This window comes from Talpa occidentalis, unplaced genomic scaffold (assembly GCF_014898055.3).
Source record: "Talpa occidentalis isolate TD23 unplaced genomic scaffold, MPIMG_talOcc4v2.1, whole genome shotgun sequence".
NCBI lineage: Eukaryota > Metazoa > Chordata > Mammalia > Eulipotyphla > Talpidae > Talpa > Talpa occidentalis.
In genome coordinates, this window is record NW_026555331.1 from 48,764,166 (window position 1) to 48,780,340 (window position 16,175).

At 34.0% G+C, this 16,175-nt stretch overlaps 1 protein-coding gene across 2 annotated transcripts in view; it reads right to left on the reverse strand.

The window, feature by feature from the left end:
• Positions 1 to 16,175, reverse strand: part of HNF4G (hepatocyte nuclear factor 4 gamma) — a 70,127-nt gene that overhangs the window by 20,155 nt on the left and 33,797 nt on the right. Inside the window, exon 1 of one of the 2 annotated variants that reach the window (XM_037505183.2) lies at positions 3,291 to 3,483. The exons of the other annotated variant lie outside the window; for it this stretch is intronic. Within the exon in view, the coding sequence (XP_037361080.1) occupies positions 3,291 to 3,426 (136 nt within the window). The 5' untranslated portion in view covers positions 3,427 to 3,483. Of the gene's footprint in view, positions 1 to 3,290; positions 3,484 to 16,175 lie in introns of those variants that run through there. 2 annotated transcript variants of the gene reach the window in all.

Sequence of the window (16,175 nt, forward strand, 5' to 3'; positions counted from 1 at the left end):
TATATATATATATATATATATTTCAAGGTGGGAGGCTATACTCCTGAAACTTTTGTACTTTTGGAAACCAATGGTACCTCAATTTAAAAAAAAAATGTATCAAAAACAGAACTCTTTTGGTTTTCCCCAAGTAACTTGCTATTCCTTCAGTCTCCCCTGAGTCAATTAATGGTACCATCCAGTACCTAAAGTCACTATTCTAGAAGTCTTCATAGAATTCTCTCCATTACTCATATTCAATCCAACAGTAAGGCCATATTTAAAATACATAAGAAATGCAAAAAATATATAGATGCATGTCTGTATTTTATACACATAAAATCCACAAGTTTTCTTCCTTTCAGTATGGGCCACCCTTATATAATCAGTCAAAAACATTCCCCTGGATTGCAATTTCCCCCCTATTGTCATGGATTGCTATCTAATTATCTAATTCAGCCCTTACTCCCCTACTGCTTGTTATCCCAAATTTCTCTTGGCATAAGAAGTCCTCATCAATTCACCCATCTATGTCCAAGCATTAGACAACACCTCCATGTTATCAGGGACTATAAAACCCTGAGGGTTAAAGACCCTTCCACCTCTGTGATTCCATTTTTCTGACACTATCTCATTCTGGTTACTATTCTTCAGCAAAGTTGCCCTTTTTCCTCCTTGAAGCAAATTTCCATTTTAGACGCTTTACACTTGCTGTTCCTTTTGCCTGGAAAGAAATTTCCTATTCAAGAATTTCTTCAATCAGGTTTCTGCTCAAATCTCAGAGTTTCTGTGGAACATTCTCTGAAGTTACTTCTTATCTAGTATGTAAGTAGAACCTAGAATCCTATTTAGTTTTTTTTTTTTTTTAAAGATTTCCTTCCTTCCTTCCTCCACCCGCCCCCCTTCCTTCCTTCTTCAAGCACTGGGTACAGTCAGAGGCGCGGGAGGGTGAGAGAATTCACCAGAGCCAGAGCGGGGAGCAGAGCAGGCAGAAGGAACGAGGTACACTGCTGAGGGGAGCAGCGGGCGGCAGGAGAGGTCTGCGCGCCATGTGGGACCCTCCTCCTGTGGCCGGGGAGCAGCCGGGGATCGAACCGGCGCTGCAGAGGCCTCGGGCAGCTTCGCAACCCAGCGCTCAACCGCTGTGCCACCGGGGAGGCCCCTATTTAGTTTTTTTTTTAATTACAACATCAGTAGCTAAAATTGTATAATGTATTGGTCTGTTCATTTATTATCAATTTTTGCCCATCGAATATAAACTCTATGATGTCCGAGCATTTATCTATCTTATTCACCTCTCTGTCTTCCAGTTATTACAACTGTGCCTGGCATTAAGTGGGCCTCTAAAACAAAGAATGAAAATAATAGGCTTTAGAATATTCACCCAGATAATGTATTTAAATATTATTAAATAGGTCAATATTTTTGCTCACATCTTTCATCTGAATGTACTCAAAAGATATTGAATATATAAGGCAATATATAAATACATATGATTTAGTATAAACCTGTATAATAATAATATAATACCAATTCATTTTATGCCTCCAATATTACAAAAGACAAATTAATGGTTGTCATATCCTAGTTACATTCTGTGACTATATGTATATAATTTTTTTTTTACCTTACTAATACTTCTGAATAGACAGATATTGTCATATGTTATTTCATAAAGTTGAAAAAACTAAGAGAATTAGGTTAACTATGTGACATTGAATTTAAATAATTATTTTTCTTTGGTAATATAACCAAAATAGATACCAGAAATATAGCAGTTTAAAAGTGTTAAGGGGCCTCCCTGGTGGCGCAAGGGGTTGGGGAACAACCTATGAAGCTATTCGCAGCCACTGCAGCACGGGTTCGATCCCTGGCCAGGAAGCTGCTCACATGGCACAGAAGACCTCTCCTGTCTCGTCCGCTGCACCCCTCAGCAGTGTGTTTCAGTCAATCTGCCTGTTCTGCTCCCCGCTCTGTCTCTGGTGAGTCCTCTCACCCCCAAACTCTGGTTTGTGCCCTGGTTCTTGTGTGCATAAATATAAAAATCTTTAAAAAAAAATACATTAAAGTGTTAAGGACTGCTGTATTCTGAGAGATAAAATGTAAATACAAAAAAAAATAAACTCTTGCTTCAATTGTAATGCCATACATATATAATATTAACTTTATTATAAGAAACCAACTTAGGTAACATACTAGAAAGTCATTTCTTTCAGTAAATATTTATGGAACTTCTATTCCTGATATTTAGTAACCTGTAGCCTTTTAAAATAATCATGATCCTATTGAGATAAACACTCCATTAAATATCTTTTATCAAGTCCAAACATGGGAACCAGAATATGACTTCTTACAAGTTGCATTGGTTCATTTTAACTGTGTTAAAATTTCAGAATTCAACTTCTGACAATTAAAAATAATTTCACCACTAATAAATTATTTTTTGTTGTAAATTTAACAAAACAGCAGTCATATGTACTATAAATGTACTATAAAACATTAAGATATCCCGAGTAGAAAGATGATCTCAATCTTGAGCTAAGCACACACGCACAACATCATCACCACCACAAAACACACACATTCAAAAGCATAAATAATTACTAGATGTTAGAATTTCAAGCAACTATGATTCTCTTGTATAAAAATTTTACTTGAAATCTAAAATCAAAGTCAATAGAAAACTGTATTACATAAAGGCACGAACACTAAACAATTTGTGCCTTATTTCAAGTTAAAATGTTACACTAGATAAATAACAAGAGTTGTGTGAAGCTAAACATTAGCTTTTCAAGTGAGGTTATAATACAAACTTCTATTTACTTTCATATTTGGATTCAGTGCAAAACCCCAACTGTAATTGTGAATGCAGTTTCATAGCAGCAGCAATTGAGAACTAGAATAACAAAAGGAGGAGGCAACCGAAAGCTTTCCAGCATTCTAAGGGAACTTTGCAACTTTAAATATTGCATAGAAAATATACTTTACAGTCAATCTGCCAATATTACTTGTTACTATGGTTTACAGTAGATAAAATAACTGCTGAAACTACTCTTTTACCTAGCTGGCCTATGACAGAATTCTGAGGTGACTTTATTACACAAACTAGACTTTTCTTATCTTAAACATAAAATAGCCACACAATTATTTATTTAAGTTTTGTGATAAAGTGCAAAAACTCACAACTGTGGCCTTAAAAAGCAACCCTTGAATTTCCCACAATAAAACAGAGAGCTACCACCTGGGAAACTCAGTTTTACATTTCCTATTATACTTACTTTACTTTTATCTATAAGCAGATGAGAACTCACCATTTGAATTATAGAGAATCTGCATGGTTTCAAACTCCAGAGTTGTGTAAGTTGGATCCAAAACTTCACTGTAATTTGCCATATCCATGTCCAATATCGGTTCCGATACCCTCATCATTGATTTAGAAACACACATAAAATTGGCTCCACAGGCCCAGAATGTGTAGTGGCTGTTGGCTTTCAGTCTGTGAGTGATAATCCAAACCTAACTGAGTGACTTAAGCACTGGAGCGGGAGGAGCTGTAAAACTGTAAACTCTTTCAGCAGTACATTCTGCTTATTTCAATTTTTTTTTTTTTTTATGGCACACGAAAGCAATTCCTTGTGATAATCTTGGAATGCTTCATGGAATCACCTTATCTGAAGTGCTTAGTGGACTAACATGATTTCCTAAAATGATTTCCAGTAGACAATAAATGATGTCATTAAGAGGTTTAAAAATAGAAAAGAGAATCTGTACAGTTTTAAGCTGAAATTATGACATGATTGCATACCACATATTCTAGTAGATGAAACTTAAATTGCATACCACATATTCTAGTCAATGAAAGTTATTTTACTGGTATAAATTTATTAAAACTTAACATAAGCATGGAGCAATTTTAAGTTTTTGTTTTTTAACCCAAACAATTAAGCTAACTTTGTTTTGTCAGGATGAGCAAATTTGGAATTTGGAATTACAGAGATGTGTGGTATATTCCACTAGCACATGAACTTAATATGGGATTTGACATATTTCCTTTAACTATCAATGTATGGGTCTATGTTCCTAGCATGTTTGTAAACTCCCTAAAGGCAGCGACACTATAGTTGATAGTATATAGTAGACATTCAACAAAAAATTGTTTTAAAAATAAAGTTCACTTTACTGATTCCTGATACCTGCTACATCTTAGGCATTAAATTGAAATAAAAGTATTTCTAATGTGTGGATCTACACATTCCTATCATCAACCTACTATCTAACATTATAAGCACACTATATTTTTTTGTATATATGTCATAAAGAGCATTTAGAATTTGGAGAATATTTAGAAGTGTATTCAATGAGTATACCTTACTTCTAAATATATGTTTACTGATTTTATCTTCCAAGAAAGAATCCCAATCATATTTATATTATAAGCTCAGAATTTTGTTTTCTTCATTTATTAAAGATTACTTCAAAGTAATATTTCTTAGTCAATTTCTTAATATCATGAATATTATACCTTAGAATTACTGTATATTTCATCTGGAAAAGGTAGTCTCTTAAACTTCAAGCTATGTGAAGAATTATGAAGAAAATAGCAGTCAGATTCACCAAATAAAACAGTGATTATTGGATTAGTACTCTTGCTTTCACATTCTGTAGCATTCTTAATTGTGAGGATAATATCAAGAGTTTGAACTTCAGTGGCCTCCCTGGTGGCACAGGGGGTTAAGACGCAACCTATGAAGCTGTCCGCAACCTCTGCAGCATGAGTTCAATCTCCAGCTGGCCAGGGAGCAACCCACATGGCGCAGCAGACCTCTCCTGTCTCGCCCGCTGCTCCCCTCAACAGTGTATTTCGGCCTGTCTGCCTGTTCTGTTCTCCACTCTGTGTCTCTGGTGAATCCTCTCACCCCCCACATCTCTGGCCTGTACCCCAGTTCTTGCATGCATAAATAAATAAATCTTTGAAAAAAAAAAAAAGAGTTTGAACTTCAGGGACTGGTTTTCTTTAATGAAGGCTAACTGTAGCTATTCAGTTTTCAAAGAAGCAGATGACAAACAAATCCTGTGGTTTTAATTTGGATGATGTGGTTCTCATCTGTGATAACACAGACACGTTTCCTGTGTGAACCAAAGGAGTGAAGTGTTCATAACCCACAGAATTTCTCATTTATTAACTAATGCTGAGGGATGTCACTAATGGGAATGTCCCAACACAAGGAGAAGCAAATGAAAAGGTAGACAAACATTTGTTTATAGGACTGCAAAACACTAACAGAAATATGGAGATAGTTCAAGAGAGCAAGGCTGTCACAGTTTTCTCATTCTGCTTCATCCTGTGCCTGTGGTTGGCATCACTAGACCATGGTATCCCCCTAATGAGGTTATAAATTCATCTCAGCATAGATCATGAAGTAGCCACAAGCAATTAATCAGAGCAGGCTTTTTAAAGTGAGCCGTTTCCCATCCAGGTTATTGTAAATTGTTTTCTTCATTTTATAGAGTAAAAACTTGAGAATTTCCAGGAGATATAGTAGATCCAAATAACAGGCATATCTCCTCAAGTAGGGAGTTTTTCTTCCTAATAATATTTAGACACAGAAACACCCAAAGACTACAGTTAGTTTTGGGCTAGCAAAAGGAATATTCTCTTTATATTCTCAAAACACTTTCAAAATACAGTGGATGTCATCTTTTCTTAAATTCTTAGATGGGTAATTTTCTGAGCTGCTTAAGGAAAAAAATAGCTAAAACAGAGAACCAGAAAAGTGATATATCCATCTTTAATAGCTTATTTGCTTAAAAATGTAAAATTACCAATGATTTGCTGCATGACTAAAACCTTTAGTTTGATAAAGAATTCGCTATTTGGGAATCTGTATAATTTTTGTTTATATAAATCCCATATACTGACTTTGATTTCTAGTATTTTTTTTTAAGATTTATTTATTTATTTATACAAGCACTGGGTACAGTCAAAAGCACGGGATGGTGAGAGAATTCACCAGAGCCAGAGCAGGGAACAGAACAGGCAGACTGACGAAAAACACTCTGCTGAGGGGAGCAGCAGGCTTGGCAGAAGAGGTCTATTGCTCCATGTGGGATTATCGCAGCCGGGGATTGAACCGGCGCTGCAGAGGCTGTGGGCAGCTTCACAGCCCAGTGCTCAACCGCTGCGCCACCAGGGAGGCCCAACTTCCTTTGGTTTTTATAGGTAAAAAATATCTGTAACAGTCATGGTGCATTATACTATGATACCTTAAATTATGAAATGAAACAATAAAACAAACAGCATTAACATTCTAGGTAACAATACAAGTGACTTTTTGTAAGTATATAAAGTTGGTGAAATGGTTTGGGGCATTGCAGCCTAGTCACAATAGCCAAAATGGAAATAACATTAATGCCTATCAATAGAGGAATGTTAAAAAAAACATGATTTACAAAGGAATCTATTCAGTCTGAAAAGTGAATGAATGACTGATACATACTACAACATGGATGAACCTTGAAAACACTGTACTAAGTAAAACAAGCCAATCATGAAAAGACAAATGGTTCTACAAATATGAAGAATCTGAAGTAGTAAAACTCATACATTCAAAGAGAGGAATGGTATTTGTGAGGGCCCAGGAAGTAGAGAAAATGGGCAATTATTCAAAAGACAGAAAATTAAGCAAGATGTATAAGTTACAGAGATCTCCCATACAACACTGTGCTAGTCAACATAACTTAAAATTGTTAAGATAGTAGTTCTCATATTGTGTTCTTATGAAAATACAATTAATTCATGAAGAGCTGACCTACATCATGGAAAAATGATCAATGCAAAGTAAAAGAATCAATGTCATTTAAGCATTTAAACAACAACAACAAAAAAAAAGCACCTGCTACTGAGAGAAGTTATCTTACCTGAAAATTAATTAATATGCTCCATAAAAGAAGTTGAGAAACTGGGCTAATCCATGGAGTTGGTTATGTGGCAACTAGAGTTTCTCTTGTATAGATCTTAAGTTAAGATAACTTTGCTTATTAATTATATTTCCCCTTATAACCAATCTCTCTTCTTTACTTCAAAAGTCAATTAAACTAAATCTAGAATATGTTTATTGGTTTATTTGTTTTAAATGGAATATGAGATGATATGAGGAGGATTAAAAACGTAAAAAAAGAGGAGTAAAATGAAAAATCTGCAGAGAAACTATTTTAGTCATGATTACTTTTGAAATGTCTGCTAGATATCATGATTAAAGTATCACACACTTTAATATTTTTGCCCACCAGCTGTTTTGTGTTTCCCATTCATTAGTGATGTGGAATTTTCATAATTTAGTAGATTGTATTTTTTGAAAAATCCACAGCATAATTGAACATGATAAAAAATACATAATTTAACTATCCTGCAGATAGCTAAATCTTAGATACATAAAAGTTATGGTGAGGGCCTCCCTGGTGGCACAAGGGGTTGAGACACAACCTATGAAGCTATCTGCAGCCACTGAAGCAACAGTTCGATCCCCACCAGGGAGCTACCCACATGATGCAGCAGACCTCTTCTGTCTCGCCTGCTGCTCCCCTCAGCAGTGTATTTCAATCAATCTGCTTGTTCTGTTCCCCACTCTGTCTCTGGTGAATCCTCTCACTCCCTGTACCTCTGGCCTGTACCCCAGTTCTTGTAGGCATAAATAAATAAATCTTTAAAAAAAGTTATGGTGATAGTTTATATATTATCATATTAGAATTTAGTTATATCAGGAAAGGACAGAAAATTAAGCAGGATGTATAAGTTATATAGAGATCTACCATACAACACTGTGCCAGTAAACATAACTTAAGATAGTTTTTTGTTTTGTTTTGTTTTGTTTTGTTTTGTTTTGTTTTAAGATTCACTCATTCATACATACAAGAACTGGGGTATAGGCCAGAGTTGTGCGGGGGTGAGAGGATTCGGCAGAGACAGTGTGGGGAACAGAACAGGCAAGTTGACTGAAATACACTGCTGAGGGGAGCAGCATGTGAGTCAGGAGAGGTCTGCTGCAATATGTGGGCAGCTCCCTGGCTGGGGATAGAACTTGTCCTGCAGTGGCTACGGATAGCTCCATAGACTGCTTCTTAACCCCTGTGCCACCAGGGAGGCCCATAACTTAAAATTGTTAAGAAAGTAGTTGTCATATTGTCTTCTTATGAGATCCTTGGGATCCTACCCAAGGAGATTTTCATTATTGCTTCAACAAGTACTTTTTATGAGCAAGTTCATTAATGCTACATTAGATTAAAACTGTAAGTATTGATAGTTATAAGAAAAGCTATATTAATGTATGCCTAAATAATAGGAACACTTATCCTTAAATAATGGGACTTATGCTACTAAACCCTACATTCAGCATAAATCTATGAGTACTTTTATTTTTAAAGGTATAACTGGGAAAAACATCAGATATACATGTTAATTCTTAAGACAGTAATTTGTAATTAGCTGCATACATTTCTAAAGTAGAAATACATACACTTGGTCTACATCCAAAAATATAACAAGTAATTATGATTTACTTAAAATCCCTCTTACAGAAATCACTTTGTAGTAAATGATCTCTAAGCTAACAAATTCTTACTTTTTTCTAGTATGATCACACAGTTTTTAGCCTAAGATATAACCTCTTAGTCCTAGTCAAGTCAAATACCTCAGAAAGAAAGACAACAATATTTGTACACAAAAGATTAGTTTTGAATAGCACAATTAATATTCTTGAAAAAATGTTTCTCTCAGAGAACTATTTATCTAAACTGGAATATGAAGTAATATATTTAAGTTTTTTAGTGAAACATAATAAGAGGTGAGAACAACATGTTAAAAGAAGACAACTCAATTCAATATTGACTATTCAAGATAATAGCAGAAACATTTCTATCTTATCTGTAAGACTATTAAGTTTGTCAAATTGCTCTATGCTTTATATTTGATTTAATCATGCCTTCATAGCGTGATTTAAAATAGAAAACAGGCTAATAAAAAGCAAGGTTATTTTCATAAAAATAATTTGGAATACTAGTAATATAGAAATATTTGTATTTAAAGTTATAGTTAGTTTTTTTTTTCTGTGAACTTATTCCTTTGACATTATTTTTATTGACAAAAATATGCTATTCCAAAAGCACAGTCTTATTTCCAATTCCACTTTTTCCAGTATAAAAATTACACAACTAAACGTTAAATGAAAAAGAAAACAATCCAAACCAACTCACTGTATTTTTCAATGTAAACCAGAAACCATTAGGTTAACCATTAAGACTAATATGGTTTAATTCAAAGCAAAGCCACCTTTCATTTTAAAAAAAAAAAAAAAAAAACTCACTTAAAGGCATTGCTTTCTTGCTACTACTCTTTTAACCTAACCATTTTCCCTCTTTTGAAATAGAAGTCATCTCTACTCCTTTTCTAGTTTTGGTGAGGGAAAGCAAACATTAAAAATTCACACAAAAAAGGCATTCTAATCTTCAAAGGAAGTTGCTAGGTCTCATATGAAAATGAAGAAGTTTGAAATCAGTTATAACAATAGGAGGATTCTCTGAGAGAATGATGGGATTCTCAAAGAGCTTCTGATGTTGTTTCTTAAAGTCCAATTGTCTATCAATTTTAGACAAATAAGAACACATTTTCACATTTAGTTTTTGCTTTACTTGTTCCTTGATCTATCTAATGACATGTACTGACAAGTAGAACCATGTAACTCATCAGGACATTTAAATCAAAGTAATTACCAAAATTTATAATGACATTATTAATTTTTGAAACATACTCCTCTCCTGAAATTGCTGAAATTTTCTTAAATTTAAACTTAAGTTTCACTGATTTTGTTTACATATTCTTATAATTCCTTTTAAATAACTATAATTATTCTATAGCTCATTTGCTCAATTCATTTCATTTTTTTAATTTATAGCCATAGCTAAGGGAACCAATTTTAAATTCTTATTTTAGAGTTATTATTTAATCAATGCAAACAACTCACATTACTACTTTAAAAATGTCATTTTAGAGTAAAATCTAAATAAATTGGACATAGACACATGACACCTTGTAAACTAGCTGAATTAGATTAGAACTATGTTTACTGCTCTTTATATTTATGATTCACCTCAACTATTCATCTTTTTTCTACTTGCTCATTAAAATTGAGATTATTATTTAAAACTACTTATACATATAAATGTAAAATTCAAAACTGAACAAGAGAAGAAACTATATCATACTTAAATCAGTTACTTTTAGGACAGAAAAAAAGGAAGAATGCACAGATGAGACCTCAGTAAAACAAAATTACTCTGAGTAAAAGCTCAGAGGTGATATAAGAAATCTGCATATATTAAACCTACTGTCAAGGTCAGTAGCCTTGTGATTCAAAACAGACTCTCCTTTTCAGAAGATAAGGAACTGATTAGTACTAAATTATTAACAGGAATATAGATTATGCTGCTTGGAAAATAAAAAAAAATCTGGATATAAGGAACACGTTAGGATTTGACAGTCACTATTTCTGCATTTCCTTTTTTACAATGGGTATTATCATTGCTGCCACTGCACACTCAGCAAAGCTAGTTAGAGTGCTAGAGATTGTGGTGGCACTCTGATACCAAAGCTGCTGCATTATGCAAAATGAAGGGAAGGAAGTTATCAGGTTGGGCCAGTACCTATTTCAAAATATGTTCTGAAGAGGTAGAAGATTTAATAAAAATAGGAGTAGTTTTACTATGCTAAGTGCACACTCACTTTGAACAAATGTATTATAATGACCATAAACTTTAGAATCTGGGAGTGGCATACATAAGAGATAGTTTCTTCAATTAAAAAATGTAGCAATAAGCAAAATAAGTCAGAATGAGAAAGGCAAAGGCTGGATGATTTCACGCTTACGGGGAATACAGAGAAAAACAAAGGGACAGAAAATCAAAACCAAAACAAATCACAGAAACCTGACTACTGAATTGAAATCACCAGAGGGGAGAGAGGGGGAAGGGTGTACTGAGGGGAGGAGGTACAAGTGTTTGTTTTGGAGTAAAATCAAAATTAAAATGATATTAATAGTAAATAAATATTGACTTTATCTGAAATAAACATCATAGTTAAGGTCTGGTTTTTGATACTGTGCCGAGTTTCAAAATTAAAGTAACAAGCTATCTTCACTCTCAAGTAAATAATTTGGAACTACTTAAAGCTTAATTTATATATTAGATCAGAGATTCACAAATTCTGCTGACTTTAGAATCATGTGGAAACTTTTAAAGACCTCAAGATCTAAACTGTATCAGGTACCAAATAAGTTAGAATGTCAGAGTAAGAGTCATAGTTCTTGGATGTTTTTAAAAAAATCTTTGTTATTCCAGTGTGAAGTCTGGAAGCCACCGTTTTAAGTTGTTAGTTCTTTGAAGGCAATAACTTTATATTCACTATTCATTATTACAATCTAGGTCCTAGAATATTGTCTGTGACATGTGAAACACTTCACAAATAGCAATTGAATGTATGACTAAGATACATATGTAGTTAACTTTGATAGTATTTACACTGGGCATGTTTATATTTGATATGACAAGCTCTTTTCTAGTAATTGAGTATTTCTATGTGAACAGAGAAAAGAGAAAATTTCAACCCTCATAGTATTTACAGTCAAGTAATGATGACAGTAATATAACTATATTAATCATTTAGCTCTTTATAAGGTGATGGATAATTGAATCATTGGCTTTTCTTTGGAAATACCGTGTTGGGTTGTGTCCTGTACATTTAGACCCTGAAATAGCAACATTACCGGTTAATATATAGATTGAAAGAGGCTTAAATCCTCCTACTCTGGTTCTTCAATGTCTACCTTAATTTATGTTAATTCTACGTATTGCAGTGGAAATTTGCACAGAATTAGCAAAGACTGAAGCACTGCTCCTATGGGGGAAATACAAGGTTCGAGTCATCAACCAGTCAATATTTAACTATATTTTGTGTGAGTTTTCTGTTTAAAGGCACCTTTTTAATATATGTTGTTGATTTAATATATATTGTTCAATTAACATTGAACTTACAAAATTATACAATTTTGAGGAACATCTTGAAGCAAAATTAGTTACTAGAAACACATTGCCAAGGCATCCGTAAGGATGTGAGACAGGATTCATATAACTGATGAACTTTGAAATTCAGGTTCCATTAACTTCATCTGAACTCTACTTCTGTCTATCAAATATAATAATTATTAATTTAAAATTGTAACATATTGTTTCTTCCTTAAATTGTGCAGCAACTCTGTTTTTCCTTTTTGTCATCCACCTCATAAATGTTCATTTTTTTGCTTACTGCTATTTTCCCCCCAATAGAATTTTATGTATTTAAAATTCCTATCACTATTTAGAAATGAGAATGCAAATTTTCACTACAGAGATTATTAGATTGAAAAATATACTTTTACATGTTCACTTTCTGATTATCCCCTCTTGGATGTTGTACTGTCACATACAGCATAATTCTGCCAATTATGCGGGAATAAAAAATTCAATCTTGTTGCTGTGAGGTCAATAAAATTGCCCAGGTGTGCCTGGGAGTAAGTTTGCTCAGAGAAGTGTCAGGTGGCACAATCCATATCTTTCTAGGTTCCAGAGGTGCATTGGACATGATAAAATAGTTCATTAAGACTGAAATAATATTTACTTTGTTTTTTGTTGAGTCTCATGGTCAGAAGAGCTAAAAAGAAACTTTTCCAAAGAGAAAATGCAAATAGCCAACAGGCATATGAAAAAAATGTTCAATATCACTTATAATCAGGGAAATGCAAATCAAAACTACAATGAGACATCATCTTACACCAGTGAGAATGGCACATATTAAAAAAACCAGCAATAACAAATGTTGGCAAGGATGTGGAGAAAAAGGAACTCTACTGCACTGCTGTGGGAGTGCAAACTGATCCAATCACTATGGAAAGCTGCATGGCGATTCTTCAAACTGTTAAAGATGGAGCTTCCATATGATCCAGCAATTCCACTCCTAGGTATTTACCCAAAGGACAGAGAAACATTAATTCAAAAGGGCACCCCTGTGTTCATAGCAGCACAATTTATAATAGCTAAGCTATGGAAACAACCCAAATACCCAAAAATAGATGACTGGATCAAGAAGATGTGGTACATAAACACAATGGAATATTACTCAGCAATCAAAAAAAGATAAACTCAAATTGGAAGGGCACATGCTCAGTGAAATAAGCCAGAAAGAAAAAGAAAAATACCACATGTTCTCACTCATAGCAGGAATTTAGAAAACCTAAATAAGAGACCAGAAAAAGACAAATTATAATAAAGTAAAAATCAAAATCAACAAGCAACTATAAACCAGAGATACACTACAGAGGGGTGGGGAGGTGAGGAGGGATTAGGGTCAAAACAAGGGGGGGTGGGAATTATATGGGGACTATAACCAAGTTGAAAATACACATATTGTGCAAAAATGAAAAATGATGTAAAAATATATAAAATTTAAAAATAATAAATAAATAAATAAATATTACACACACAAAAAGACTGAAATAATAATGGAGAAAATTCTGGATGGTGTGGTTGTTTTGTACTGTCAAAACATTGACAACTGTTTGCCTCATTCTTTTCAAGCATGGGTTAGCAGCTTTGATGTTATCTGTCCTCTCACCTTCCTTCCTTTTCTGGGAACTGAGGCAAGAGAAAACATGGGGATCAACTGCCAAAAATATGATGCCCGACCGTTTTTGATTATGAAGCAGATTGCTGTTTTATTTTACATAGAAATAAAACTCATTTGCCCACAATACCAATAAGTTTTCCTTTATTATTTCACTCTTATTTTCACAATACAATTATTCTTCCAGTGACAAATATATAAAATTCATCCCATAGTCATCATAACATGTATGTATTTAATCTTAGCAATTACTATAAATTCAGTCTACTTTAAACTGATCAATTTAGTAAGCCATATTGATTCATCCTACATAACATGTATCTTATTTGTCCCTACCTGTTCCTACCACTGTTTTCCTCATTTCCTGTTTGAATTATTGCACAGGCTCATAATCTTATCATTTCCTCTGTCCTCTCCCCATCCATTTCAACATATGTACTCTATTCTGTATACAAGCAATTATTCTTAAAATAATTTTGTTATACGTATTTTATTATCACTGATAAAAAAGTTAATGACTCCTACAATATAAGAAGCATGTAATACATAGACATAAATACATTAAATCAGGTCTTCAAGTTTGTTCATGATATCACACTAATAATAAACTATTTCTCAAGACAACCATTGAAATGGGACAGATTGATCTTTTGATTTCTTGAGTCTCTATTCCTCAATGAGGGAGATGGGGTTGGGCATAAAATTATAGGACATTTGAATTGTTGAGTAAAATTTCCTTTAGTTATGTCTCCCATATTCACAGCAATGTCTTCCAGAGTAATAATCTGGTCTGGGCATTCACATTCCTTATGGTATTTTGTTCAATACCATACATATATCAATAGTATGTTTTCCAGTTAATAATAAACATATTAACTGGAAGTCAATCCATATCAAATGTCTGTTCACAATAAGTCTTTTAAAAATGTGTATTCAAATTTGATCTGTGACTAGATGGGAATATATAGTTGTGAAAGTTTATCAAGCTGTCCATTGATGATATGTGCACTTTTTTGCACCCATATTATACCTCAAGGAAGAGTCTAAATAATATGTTCTAATATTTTATCTTAAGGAAGTAATACTATTTCTAGTAATTTAAGGTCATGGTACATAAAGTGCCTTCTATAAAATATTTTTATTATATGGCATGGGTCAGTACACTAAGAATATTCTTAGACAAATGACACTGATACATAATTATTTGTTCCTATCAACTTATAATCAATGTAAATCTAGAATATCTGGACGTTTAACAAGTATACTATTCTTTTCAGTATTATGAGTGGTTGAAGTTTTTAAAAAAATGACTGAATGATGTTCAGCAAAGCAATTCAGAATGATACAAATACTGGACATTCATATAGCAGTTTGATTACATAAAAAGTTTTCAAAAACTAGTGGACATAAAAAAAACATCCTAAGGGCTCTGAAGTTAAAAGGGAGGGGGTAGGGGATAGCATAAGAACACACAGCAGACAGTGATGGGAAAAAAAAAGGAAACACAACAAATAAAAGCTACAGTTCAATAAAATGCTCCCCCAAAAAAGTCTTTTTAAAAATTACATTAAGAAAAAAAGAAGATACTATTGATGAGAAGATAGATCTTGAAGGTGGGGCCATAAAAAAGGATGATCATGATTTGGAAGTTGCAGCAAAAGGCAATTGAGGGCCTCCCTGGTGGCTCAAGGGGTTAAGATGCAACCTATGAAGCTGTCCTCACCCTCTGCAGCACAAGTTCGATCCGCGGCCAGGGAGCAACCCACATGGAGCAGCAGACCTTTCCTGATGCCTGCTGCTCCCCTCAGCAGTATATTTCAGTCAGTCTGCCTGTTCTGTTCCCCACTCTATCTCTGCTGAATCCTCTCACCCTCCACATCTCTGGCCTGTACCCCGATCTTGTATGCATAAAAAAATAAACCTTTAAAAAACAACAACAAACCCTTATTAAAAAAAATGGCAAGTGAATACCAATTACTTCTGGCTCTGTGGCGGGTATGAACTGCATAGAAAAAAATTGCATTGCAAGAAAAGCTTTAGGGGACAGCAAGTTTTAATCAAGGTAAATAAGTAGAAGGGACATCATTCAAAAAAATTGAAGAAACCTAGTGTTTGGTAACAAGGGAACAATTATTCTCTTGGACATAATGAAAGAGATTTGAGAGGTGATGGTGGAAAAAGACCAGTGCTGAGGACATTTAGACAAGAGAGACAGATCATGGTGGGGATACTATTTGTCTGTTGGAAATTATTATTTGGACTCAATTGCCTGAACTTTGACACAGTTATTTTGGTACTGAAACTGGTTTAAAGTCCCAGATAGTTGGTGACTAGATCTAATAGAGGTGATAATGGGTTTTTACAAAGTTACTGGCAAACCCAACAAAGGCATTATTCTGAGCAAGAGATTTATGTCCTATCTCTTGATATGTAAAAACTCCCAAGGGGAATGTGGTCAAGGGCAGGTTGTGTCCAAGGACTCTCATGAAGC